Source organism: Schistocerca americana, chromosome 2, assembly GCF_021461395.2.
Source record: "Schistocerca americana isolate TAMUIC-IGC-003095 chromosome 2, iqSchAmer2.1, whole genome shotgun sequence".
Taxonomy (NCBI): domain Eukaryota; kingdom Metazoa; phylum Arthropoda; class Insecta; order Orthoptera; family Acrididae; genus Schistocerca; species Schistocerca americana.
The window spans coordinates 673,724,803-673,738,355 of record NC_060120.1 but is presented as its reverse complement, the minus strand read 5'-3'; the positions used below and the strand labels follow the sequence as shown (position 1 = coordinate 673,738,355).

General features: G+C 40.5%; 1 protein-coding gene across 1 annotated transcript in view; it reads right to left on the bottom strand.

Annotated features, from left to right (window-relative positions):
• LOC124594779 (bifunctional methylenetetrahydrofolate dehydrogenase/cyclohydrolase, mitochondrial) overlaps positions 1-13,553 on the bottom strand; it is a 44,356-nt gene that overhangs the window by 26,067 nt on the left and 4,736 nt on the right. The window contains exons 3-7 of the mRNA XM_047133185.1: positions 12,879-12,988; positions 11,619-11,784; positions 10,894-10,986; positions 7,112-7,219; positions 2,368-2,493 (exon numbers count right to left, since the gene is read on the bottom strand). Coding sequence (XP_046989141.1) covers positions 2,368-2,493; positions 7,112-7,219; positions 10,894-10,986; positions 11,619-11,784; positions 12,879-12,988 — 603 coding nt within the window. The remainder of the gene's footprint in view (positions 1-2,367; positions 2,494-7,111; positions 7,220-10,893; positions 10,987-11,618; positions 11,785-12,878; positions 12,989-13,553) is intronic.

Genomic DNA, 13,553 nt, shown 5'->3' with positions numbered 1-13,553 from the left:
CCTAAATCAGGATGGCCGGACGCGGGATTGAACCGTCGTCCTCCCGAATGCGAGTCCAGTGTCGAACCACTCCGCCACCTCGCTCGGTGATGATGATGATGATGATGATGATGAGGAGGAGGAGGAGGAGGAGGAATAATATTAATGGTTACCACAGACTTTTTGCATATGATGCAGTTATCTATGATGGAGAACTATCTGAAAGAAGCTGCATACATATTCAGTCAGATCTTGATAAGATTTCAAAGTGGTGGAATGATTGACAACCACTTTTAAATGTTCAGAAATGTAAAACTGTGCACTTCACAATCCAAAAAATTTAGCATTTTATGACTATACTATCAATGAGTCACTGCTGGAATTCGCCAACTCTCACAAATATCTGGTTGTAACACTTTGTACAGATATGAAATGGAATAATCACACAGGCTCAGTTGTGGGTAAAGCACATGGTAGACTTTAGATGTTTGGTAGAATAACGGGGAAGTGGAATGAATCTACAAAAGATACTTACAAATCACTCATGTGACCAATTCTAGAATACTGCTCACGTGTGTGGGACCCATACCAAACAGGACTAAGAGAGGATTTGAATGTATCCAGAGAAGGGCAGCACAAATGGTCACAGGTTTGAGTCATGGCAGAGTGTGACAGAGATACTAAAGGAACTGAACTGGAAGACTCGAAGATCCTGAGAAAGTCTACTAAAGTTTCAAGGACAGGCTTTACGCGATTAAGAATATACTACAACCCCCTGCATATCGCTCACATAGGGATTGTGAGGACAAGATTAGGATAATTACTGTAAGGGGAAGTGATGCAGGTGGTCCACAATAATGTTCATGTAGTTCTCTGCCGACATGATGCCTTCAATTAAAACTCACACACACACACACACACACACACACACACACACACACACACACACGAGCCAAAACATTACCACCTATTTAATAATGTGTTGTTCCACTTTTCAAACACAGTACAACAGAGATTCTGCTTGGCATGGATTGTACAAGTCTTGACAGGATTCCAGAAGTATGTGGCACCAGACGTGTATGCACAGGTCAAGCAATTCCCACACACCATGAGAGGGTGGTTTGCAGGCACACAGCTGCCACCCAGTATGTTTTCCAATGGGTATACATCTGGCATATTTGCTGGCTAAGACATCAATGTGAGTTCAATATAAAGCTCCTCAAACAACAATAGCATGATTCTGACCTTGCAAAATGGACAGTTATCTTGCTGGAAGATGTCATAACTGTAGGGGGAAGTGATTCAGCTGGTCCACAATAATGTTCATGTAGTTCGCTGCCAACATGATGCCTTTGATTACCACCACAAATAACATAGAAGACCAACTCAGGGTACCCCCACAGCATAATTCTGCTCTCACCAGCCTGCATCTGTGGCTCAGTGCATGTTTTGTATAACAATTCTCCTGGATGACTGTGTGTAAAGACCTAACAATCTACCTGGTGTAACGAGATATGCAATTCATTCAACAGGCGACATGGTTATACTGATCCACAGTGAAATCTCAGTGACATTGTGCCCACTGCAATCATAACTGATAATGCTATTGGGTCAACATAGGAACACACAGGGATCATGTGACATGGAACTCCATGTTCAACAATGGCCTTTGAATGGAGTGCTCTGAAACACTTTTGCCTGCATGAGCCTTGTACTCTTATCTGATCTGCCACAGATCGCTGCCTACTCTGGATTACATATTGGGGGAACCTCCAACCTCTACATTTTATCATGATGTCATCCAATACCATAAGCCCTACGGGCTTCATCCTTCAACCATTTTCCTTAGCTGCTCACAACAGAAGTATGCTAACAGGTGACCAGCTTCGCCATTTCAGGGATTCTTGTTTCCAGTTACAGCACCACAACAATGTGCCCTTTGTCAAAAATCACTTATCAGTGGATTTCCATATTTGCAACACATATTTTCGCTATAATGATTGCCCATTTGCCTCTCTTTTGCTTACATTCTTTCCTTACTGCATCATGCACCTGCAACACCACCAGGAGGCATTCAACCTCACAGTGGGCAGTGATAACGTTTTTGCACATCAGTGTATACGACTCTCCTCCTTTAAGGTAACTGATACCTGTGATGGTAGTATGGGTTTGTAGCCTCATTATTAAAATTTGAATAATTACTAAATCATGGTTGGGCAGTTGCCACAGGCAGGACAAACAACAAATGTAAAATAAGGGATTCTCTATATTAACAAACCAAACTTCAATGCACTGACTTCTAGTCCTTGCAATATATTAGCATCATCAAACACAAAAACACAAGCAAAGATCCAGTTCTACCATTTTTTTTTAACTAACACTGCTTACCTTCATAGTCAACATCACCAACTAGTTTTGATTTTCCAGTTTTAACATCCTTTATTCTTGTAATTCCAACATCAATGACACAACAACCTTTCTTCACCATATCTGCCCGTATTAAATTTGGAACACCTGAAATGCAGTTAATACATATTTGAAAAACTCTGCAGTCAATAAGTCATTCACCTTGTATTAAATGATTTTTACATTCTAGTAAAACAAAAATAGAAGTTCTGATGTGAGCAGCAATCCATGGTGGTTGGTGGGTATAAGGAAGAGGCATGAGTTAGGAAGGGGGAAGGATAGCGGGGTGGGGGTGGGGGGAAGGTGGCGTGCTACTTGCGAGAGCATGCAGGGATGTGGTGGGGACAGGATAGGACTGCTGGGTGTACAGTCAGGATGTTGTTTTGAGGTTGAGGGAGAAAGGGGGGAGGGAGGGAGGAGAGGCAGCAAGGAGCAGAAAAGGGAGAGGGGAGAACTAGAGAAGAGAAGAACCTTTAGATGGCATTGGTGGAATAGAAGGCGAGGGCTGTGCTGGATTGGGAGCAGGGAAGGAGCTGGAAAACAGTGATTAGCAGAGGGAGGGGCTGGGGGAGATTATAAGAATGGAGGATATGTTGTAGGGAGAGTTCCCATCTGTGCATTTCAGAAAATGCTAATGTTGATAGGAAGGATCCATTTGACAAATGCTGTAAAGCAGTCATTGAACTGAACCACAACAAGTTGGGCGGCACGTTCAGCAATTGGGTGGTCCAGCTGTCTTGTCAACAGTTTGGCAGCAGTAGCCTTTCATATGAACAGTTACACCCACTGTCCCCTATCTTCACACATATCCACTCACTGACCAGCATCCCACTAATACCATCTTTTCATTATTTCTTTTTAATCTCTGTATTCATGTGCGTTTAGTTTTTTTCTTTTTTTTGCTTTCACTGTCACCCATAATCCCTCATCAGCTCTCACCATTTTCCCCATTACCTTATCCTTTATCTTTTTTGTGAATTTTTCCACATATTTTTACATGTTTCCTTATATCCCACTAAAGCTTCTTGCTCCTTCCACCTGCACCAATACAAAAAAGTTTCCCTATCCCTAGCCAGAACCTAGTCCCACATACTGTTCCTGCATTATTGCCTAGCTCATGGCATCTACCCGACAACCAAATTACCAATGTCCAGGTGTAGCCTCTCCTTCCACAATGACCTCTATCTCTTCAAATTCTGTCAGGCCATTGCCCTCACCAACCTAATCCTACAAAAATATATAAACCAGGCCCAAACCTCATTGCAACACCTTCTCTCCACCCAAAAAATTCTCCTGTTCTGCAATCCCAAATTCCTAAATCCCATCCCCCAGATTGAAACTCTTGCCCTACTGGAACTAAAGTAGCATGCACAATGCCACCTCAAAAAACCTCTCCAACCTGTTCACCTCCCGTTCCACCTGGACAACCACTCGCAACCAGCTCGATGACAGCCTCCATTGAATCTCTCCCTCATCCCCTCCTTGCTGGCAAACCATGCCTCGCACACATACTACATTTACCACACCCCTCAGAATTTTCCTTCCACCACCATATGGAAGCCACAACGAAAACAAATCCAAAACACTGTCATGAACCTGTCCTCCAAAGTCCCTGAGTCCTAAAGAAGCACTGATCCTTTCAAAAGGACTTACCTTCTGCCCCACTCCCAAATTCAATCACTATGGGCTTGTTGAAGACCACCTCTCCTTCTCCAAGTCTGTAGAGCAGAAATACTTTCTGCCACTAACCCTATCACTAAGCCTCAACCTAAAAAAAAACTTGGATCCTGCCTGACTCAGTTCACTCCTCCATCCAACTGTGATCCACCCCCATTGCCCCCGAATCACTCTTTGTTAACTTTCCAGAATTTCCTAACTTTACAGGTCACCTCACTGTCATTCCCCAAATCCCACAACATGGAAACCAACCTCACTCTCCATCACCTAAAAACTGATCTCAGACTTATAATCCTACTTCCAGAAAACAGTACTGTGGTTATGAACCACAAGGATTACCTGGCAAAGGGTCTCCACTAGCCATTTGACACATCCACCTATAAAACCTACCACAGTGACCTAATTTCCAAAATCCATCAGGATCTCCAGTCCTTAGGCCCATCCCACAACCTCTCCTCTGAGTCTATCTGTCTCCTCACCCCACCACTTGCAGTACTCCTATGTGCTTCCTGAAGTTCATGAACTCAACCACCCTGGGTGCCCCACTGTGGCTGGTTACTGCACTCCCACAGAAAGGATCTCTGATCTCATGGACCAACACCTTCAACCTATTACCTGTAACCTACTGCCCCATGCAAAAGACACCAATCATTTCCTCCACCAATTCTTCTCAGTTTCTGATCCTTTACCACCCAGCACTCTGCTCATCAGTGTTGATGCCATCTTTGCACTCCACATTAACATCCTCCATGACCATACTGCTGCTGAACACTACTTTTCCCAACACCAAATTGATTCTAAACCTAAAACTTCCTTCCTAGTCACCATGACCAACTACAGCCTCCCCCACAATTACTTCTCCTTTGAAGGCATAACATAAAACAAATCTGTGGTACTGCAATGGGCATCCACGTGACAGCATCCTACGCCAACCTATTTGTGGGTCATGTAGAGGATCATTCATAACCACCCACTATCTCAAACTATTCACCTGGTTCAGATTCACTGATGACATCTTTGTGATTGGACTGAAGATGAGGACAACCTATTCCCATTCCTCAAGAACCTAAACATTTTCTGTCCAATATGCTTCACCTAGACCACCTCAACCCAACAAGCCACCTTCCTTAATGTTGATCTTGACCTCAAGGATGGCTACATAGTACCTCTGTTCACATCTACCCTACCAAGCATGAACAATACCTCCACTTCGACAGCTGCCACCCATTCCATACCAAGAAGTCCCTTACACACAGCCTAGCCATCTGTGGCTGTCAAATCTGCAGTAAAGAGCAGTCTCTCTCCAAATATAGTAAGGGTCTCACTGAGGGCTTCACAAACTGACATCACCCTCCCAACCTTGTACAGAAACAGATCTCCCATGCCTTGTCCCTTCAGTCACCTAACACCTCTCACAAGCCTGCTGTCTGGCCACAAAGGAGCACTGCAGTGGAGCAATTGAATCACATTCTCTGCCAGGGTTTAGACCACCTTTCATCATGACCTGAAATGAAGAATATTCTACACCATCTACCACCCTCCCTCCCCCCTTTCCAGTGATATTCTGCCACCCACTGAACCTAAACAATGTCCTTGTGCAGTGCTCGATTTGTGTCAGTACGCACTGGTACCTCTGACAAAAATAAATCTGAACTGCAGATTTTGAAATGTGGTATGACAGAACTTCATATTTTACTAGTGCATATGCTACATTTACATTTCCAAAAGGTGCAAAAAGTGTTAAATTAATGTTTTCAGAAGTCAGTTTCTAACACCCCCTCCTGGAAGACAACAGTATTGGAACCTCCCCCCCCCCCCCCCCCTTCTAAATCAAACACTGTCCTTGTCCATCCCTACCCCCAACCCCTCACCTCGTGGCTCTTATCCCTGCAATAGACCTACATGCAAGACCTGTCCCATACACCAATTACCGAATGAAAAGTCAGTGAGTAGCAGACTGCTATGGCCAGCAAAGGAGGATGATTGTGTTACACTCTTGTTTTTTGTATAAATAATTTTTTTTGTTTGTCCTACCAGAAAATTAGTAGTAGTAGTAGTAGTAGTAGTAGTAGTAGTAGTATGGAATCAATTATTGCTTGTGCAACCAAATTAACTCAAGCTCCCCAACTAGCTTTTTCAAGACATATTACTCATTACAGTTAATACTTTTCTCAAAATAACTCGCTAATAACAGTTCATAAAAATATGAAACAGCTGGAATAAGCAGTGGAAAAGTGCAGATTACCTCACTTCATGTTATTATGTTTCTGTGTAAATTATTCTATACTAAGTGCCAACAGCAATAAAAACAAAATCAAGATAGGAAAGGTTCATAGAAATTTAAAAAAATGATTACTGTAGTGTAAGAAGATCATTTTTTAACATAGATTGTCACATTATCTATTTTAATCAATCCACTTAGATGGAATAAAATGTGGCATTTTGCTGAAAAGATGAGACTGCTTTACTGAGAAAATTCTGTTCATCAGACTAATATCATTTAAATTAATTTGTCTGTTGAGATAAGTATTGCTAATATATGACACACTGCTGAGCAAAGCTGTCACTCAGGAAGATGGCAGCATTTTCTGTCTGTCTTATTGTTTTGTATGTTTTGCGAGAGGAGGGGGGTTTCAAATGGCTCTGAGAACTATGGGACTTAACATCTGAGGTCATCAGTCCCCTAGAACTTGGAACTACTTAAGCCTGGCTAACCTAAGAACATCACACACATCCATGCCCGAGGCAGGATTTGAACCTGTGACCGTAGCGGTCGCGCGGTTCCAGACTGAAGCGCCTAGAACTGCTCGCCCACACCGGCCAGCGGGGGAGGGGGGGGGGGGGGGGGCGGCAGGAGGTCCATTGCAGCTTTATACAAATAGGAAGGTTGAGGAATACATTTACTACAATGAAGAATAGAAATATGTTATAATTTTTATTTGAAGAATGTCTACCATTCTTTACTGCAAGGTTTGGACTATGTATTAAGGCCTTTAATAGGTGTGTTCCTATTGAATAAAAAGTTTTGGCTTATGTTAAAGTTGCTTACCTGCAGCTGAAACTATTATATCAGCATGTTTTGTCAGTGTAGCAAGCTGTGAAGGTGGTGTATATCTATGACAGATTGTTGTTGTAGCATCCATTGCTGAAGTTTCTCCTGCAACAGAATTTACTTTATGTGCATAGAGATTATAGCATCTATATGTATATACACAAAGTTTTATGTTTCCAGTGACTAGAACAGCTACTAAATAACTTTAGAAAAATTATATTAAAAAAATGCAATCAAATAAAAACCGCACATGTTCAACGGTTCTAACCATCATATTACACTTCTAATCCCACTCAGTAACACAAAGGTGCAGTGGCTTCATTCAAATTAAGATGTCTGAAAGGAAAGGGCTTTTTTTTGTATTTTATCACAATTAACAATCACATTTAGAAGTCAAATACAAAGGATTTCAAAATTAAAAGAGCACCTTTCACATTTTTATTACAGAAAAAAATAAAAATAATGATTATGTCTTCTCTGGTTATCAGCTGAGTTAAGGCAGTGTCCTGTGGCAACATTTCAACAAAGTTCCTAAAAGTTCCTACTCGTGATCTTCAGGCAAAATATTGGACTCATGTCCATTGCTTGCCTTTATAGCCACTGGACTATAAGTTCGTCTGCCTCATCTGCAATGGCTGTGCCAATCATGCATCTTCGGAACCGATGTCACAGACGGTGAAGAGAGCTGCAGATGGTAGTGAAGAAGCATTCTCAGAGCACTGGAGGGTCAAATCATCACATACTAGCTGTCTATTCCATCTGCTGCCATGGTCATCTTCACATCAGAGTGCTTTTGGCATGTTTTCGCAACTGGCACATCTCACGTGGAGCACAGTTGGAAACTACTATCCTGGTTGATAAGATCATCATGAACCTATATCTTCACTGCCTCTTGACGATTGAGCCCCGGAACCTGTCTCCTGTTGCACATGTTTCATGTTCTGCACAGCACCCTGGTCTGTTCTAAGTTAAACGCACTACCTTTGTTGAGGCTGTGCTCTGCTGTCCATAATCCTGGCAATCTCGGCCACATAGGGAAAGAACACCAGACACTGTGTCTTCGTCCAGGTCATCATCTTTCTTCTTCTCACTTGGCTGGAGAGTGCGTCTTACCTGTGTCTTCGAGCAGCCTTTCCTGTGAGAGATTTCCCCCACAAGTGCTGCAATTCAAGAGTGTAGACTCTCCTTGTCACTTATGTCTCACATTCTATGCACCAAGGTAGTGAGCATAGATTTCAGTTGTGCTGGATGGTGGCAGCTACTGGTGTTTTGGTACAGCTGCCACCATCCAGCACAAGAGATATATATGGTTACAACCTTGGTGCACAGAGTACAAGGGAACAAGGAGCGTCTACCCAACAAGTTACATCATCCTCGGGAAACCTTTCACAATAACAGCTACTCAGAGATATGATCTACAGCCAAGCAAGGAAATAACCTGGAAGAAGAGTAACCAACTGGCATTCCTTCCACATGCTGGATCAGCCAGGGCCAGAACTGCCAGGATTCTGGAGAAAAATAATGTCAAAACCATTCCCACCTAAAACCAAAACTACACTCAGCTCAATGAAAGACAGATTAGGACTACCATCGTATGGAGTCAATAGCATCAATTGCTATCGTGACAAACAATACATCGACCAGATGCAATGGTGTATTTCACAGTGCTATTCAGAATGTGGGAAGTGTTAACCTTGGCCAAACAAACAAATCTGTAGTCACAGAGCTCAGCATCAATGAAGCTAATATGTTTCACTTTGAACGTAGCAGGGTGCTGTGCCAGGCGAATGGGTTCTGTGATGATTACCAAAGAGGCAGTTCAGACACAGGTCCATGATGATCTTGTTTGCCAGGATAGTAGTTTCCAGCTGAGCTCTGCATGGGAAGTAGCAGCTGCAAGTATTGCCAGGAGTGGTCTGATGCAAAGGCAATAAAGGGAGCAGATGGAACAGACAGGCAGTGCCAGGACGAAATGTCTGAACCCTCCAGCACACAGCAAGTTCCCCAGTCCATGGCTCTCCCCAGCACCATCTGTGACATCCCTTCTGGAGACATGCAACTGACACAGCCACTGCAGAGGAGCATGCGATCTGGTGACTATAAAGACGTGAGCCTCACACGTCGCCTGAAGATGACAAGTAGGAAGCTTGTCAAAATGTTGCTGCAGAACAATGCCTTGGATTGGCTGATAACCCGAGAAGACTTCATCATCAAAATTCGCTGAAAAAGCCTGCATTGACAAAGGAAAAACAATATCAAATGCGAAATAAAGTAGAAATTCTGACATCAGATGCAATCTGACACTGAAATGAATTCAATGGGGCAAGTTAAAATTTTTGCTGGACCAGGAAATGAAACCGGATTTTCCAATTTGTGGACGTGGGTCACTTTACTTACTTTGTCTAACTGAGCATGCTTCCCGTCCATCCCAAATTCCCAACTTGTTGCATACTACTTACATAGCGCCCCTTCTCCACCATACTCATTGCTCGCAGCCTAACACTGATTTCCGCAGGAGTTCGGGGAAGGGGGAAGGGGGAGGGGGGAGTGTATCCATGTATCCACATGGAAATGATCAGTGGTCATCAATGCACGTATATTCATAGATGTGTGGCGTCTCTTGTTTCAGAGATGTCCAAAAAATCAGAAATCTCTCTCTCACACTCACACATACTCTCAGAAGTCATTTGATTTCTTTAGGTAGAGTACATTCCAATGTTTTATTTGAGTATTTCGAAACTGAATAACAGCTTTGCAATAGTTATGCTGTATTTTTTCCTTTTCTTTTGTTAATGATACTGTTATTTATTGTCTTACCAATGCTAGAATGCAAGGAGTGAATACTGTTTAAGTGTAACGTAAGTTTGATTTCTGCAACAACAAAGAGCATCATTGTTAGAAACAGATTTACAAATGGCACAAAAAGTGTTCAAAGCTGTACCTGCAAGTGCAGGATCACTTTACATTTTCAATTACCAGATGAAAATTTGAAACTAATATGTTGTGTGTTGCTCAATGCCGCCACACATCCTTTACTTAGACAATATGGGAATGGTTTCTCACGACTACACTGTACCATATTTCAAAATTATGGAAAGGCTTATAAATGGTACTAGGTATGATGCAATTATTTCAGATACATACAATAATCCTTTTGCATTTCCATCAATTTTAATAATCAAAAAATGAATGTTTGTCTCTTCATCTGTAGATTATTCTTCAGAACATCTAAATGTCATCAGTTGTCTATGTATGTACATCTGTGTGACATTTTTCCTTCATGTATTCAGTCAATATTCATTTATTTCATTTATCTGTAGCTTACTGATTTTACCAATGTAAGTCACAATCTCTTCCCAAATACTGTTATTTTTTGTTTTGCCAATCGTGGTTTTTAGAAACTTTATCCAAGCAACTTAGTCTTCTCATATTCCTTCTTTCATTGTGCTTTTAGTAATCGTGTCTTTTGGATCTTACAGCACTAATTTTTTTCCATCAAGGAAAAAAACTATTATTTTTCTCCTTGACATACCATAAAAGCTTCCAACCACTGCCCCAACAATGGAGATAACACAAGAATGCTGCTGTGAACTCATAAATTCTGGAGCAATTAACACTTAATATAGAAACTAAAGAAAGAACAGGTCCAATACCTGTTAGTGTATGCAAATTCAACATTTTTGTTGTTCTTTAAATTGTGTTGCACTATATTAGAGACTAGTATTGTAAAATTTTATGATACCCATAACGGCTCTTAAAATCTGAGAATGTGAACATACCTTGACCATCAGCATGAAGCAGCATTGCTATGGGCATGCCAACATTCTTTGATCTGCCACAAACTACAGCATTCTTCCCAAATGTCTCTACACCTATGAAACATAAGAAAAATTAATAGTCAACCTATTTCACTGAAACTTATTTGTGAACTATTATGAGAACAAAAGTAAATGAACACTAAGAATTATTTGTTTACTTTTTCTACTTCTGCCTTCATTGAATTAAACAGTAACAGATAAAGACAACAATGTGGGAAAAAAAATGGACTGCCACTTACCGTTAACAAGACATGTTGAGTTGCAGACAGGCACTGTTCAAAGCCACTTGCATGAAGCTTTTGGCCACAGCCTTCATCAGCAAAATAGAAATAAATTCAATTCATATATACAAGCAAGCACACCTCATGCACACGTGACCAACAATTCCAGCATTCGATCCAAGATGCTGGAGCTGGTGGTCATATATGTGTGAAGTGTGCTTGTTGTGTATATGAATCGTGTGAGTTTCTTTTGCTGATGAAGGCTGTTGCTGAAAGCATTATATAAGTGTCTTAATTGTGCCTGTCTGCAACTTATAAACAGAAAATCTTTTGTAAAATGAAGTGATTTCCACAAATTGCTATTACAAACCTAGAAAATGCTCACTTCATATAACCCAACACCAAAAATATTTATACAAACAGAACAGTTAAATCCTACCACTTGTTACTAGCAATAGTACAAACCTGATCTCTTAATCAATTCTTGTACACCCAGAGGAGTGCATGGGATTAAGGTTTTCATATCCAAACAGAATCTACCAACATTGACAATATTAAATCCATCAACATCCTTGTGTGGAGCAACAGCATTACATATTGCCCTTTCAGTTATATGCTCTGGCAGAGGCAACTGAAAGAAAAATACAACCTTAAGATAAACAATGTCTGCATTGCAACACAAGCAGATGTACATTTTTCAAAATGAAAATTCTAATGTGCAAGAGAGACACAAAGGTGTACATACATCATATTTCCATTATATGTCTCCAAGAACCTCTCTTAAAGGAAAGCTGGGGGGGGGGGGGGGGGGGGGAGACAAGGAAAGAAAATATGGAAGGAAAATTAGGGTTGAGCATTCCACTGATGACAAACTTGTAGTGGGAAAGAAACCTGGCCATCTTCTTTTCAAAGTAACAAAGTAATCATCCCAGCATTTGCCTCGAGTGATTTAGGGAGAGCACAGATAACTTGCCATTGTGATACATCGCTCAGTCCCATTTCTATTTGGAAACAGTGAGAAAAGGGAGGATAGAAGTAAAAAGTGAACTGTGTCCATTACCTGATAGATTTTTCTTGCACAGCACCAACAATCATTGCACAGCTACAAAATCATATGAAAAGTGAATATTGGACAACACAATTGCATATAAGATGAGATAGTGTGTGAAGCTAGTAGAAGCCATACTAGTAATTTATTCCAAAAGAAAACTGCAGCTGTTACAGCATGTAGTTGTTTGCTGGCAAGCATTGATTTGTTGCACCATAATCATATCCAATACTAATGCTAATGCACAATTTCCTATGTCTATATGACCATATAACCATCTGTCAACCCCAGGAAATTGTTATACAACTTTTATTCATAATTTAAATGACTTGATCACTGACTTGATGTATTCCGTTGCTACCTGGCATTTGCAATGCCCAAAAGAAGGAAATAATTTTCAGCTTGTAATGTAAAGGTAACTCAAGAATCTTAAGAACAGTGAAACACAATAATCCAGCCATCAATGAAAATAAACTATTAACGGTATTTCAGTGTTTTACCTACAATACTAAATTTTTGTTAATTATTTGTTTGTACTGTACAAGAGAATGTATGAAGCATTCACTATTAGCAATATCTGCAGTGCATAGTGAAGACAAGAGAAAGCAGTAGGACAAGGTTTTTTTAACAGTTCACTGCTTTAAGTGCCTTCTTGCAAGTGCTATTTCCACTATTACCTGAACAAGTATGCCATCCACTGCCACGTCTTCATTTAACTGCTGTATATGATCCAGTAATTCCTGTTCTGTTACAGTGTCTGCTAAAGCTATTGTACTTGTAGTTATACCTGGAAATTAATTTATTTAATCAGTTATTAGCTCTAAATATTTAATCTATCATGCAGATATAATATATACACTACAGCAGTTTTCTCTGCTTAAAAATCAACTTATTTACTATATAAAACAACAAATAATTGTAAATCAATTAGGCTACTCTGTTCAGTAAAAAAGTATTTCCACTGCAGACATGAATGTGTGATGGAATTTTATGAATTGGAGTGATCCCACAGTTTTTTTTAATTACATTACTTAAATGTCAATGTAAAATTTGAAAATAATAAAATTATTCACATCTTGCTTGACTTTATCTACTAAGTTGGAGCAAGCAGCACTGAAAAAAAAAAGTCAATAGCTAAGACAGAGTAGCAGTATCAGAATGCCTGTGGATTTCAGATGAACAAAGTTTGCTGTGGTAGTATATACAATATCTTCACTGTAACTCCTGAAAAACTTTGATAAATTAAGAAAACAGTTTCCCTCCTAACTGAAATTCATGTAAATTAGAAATTGGCATACATTGTGATTTGACTTTGACTAGTTCACCTGGGTGCAGAGAGAGGTGGTAGCATA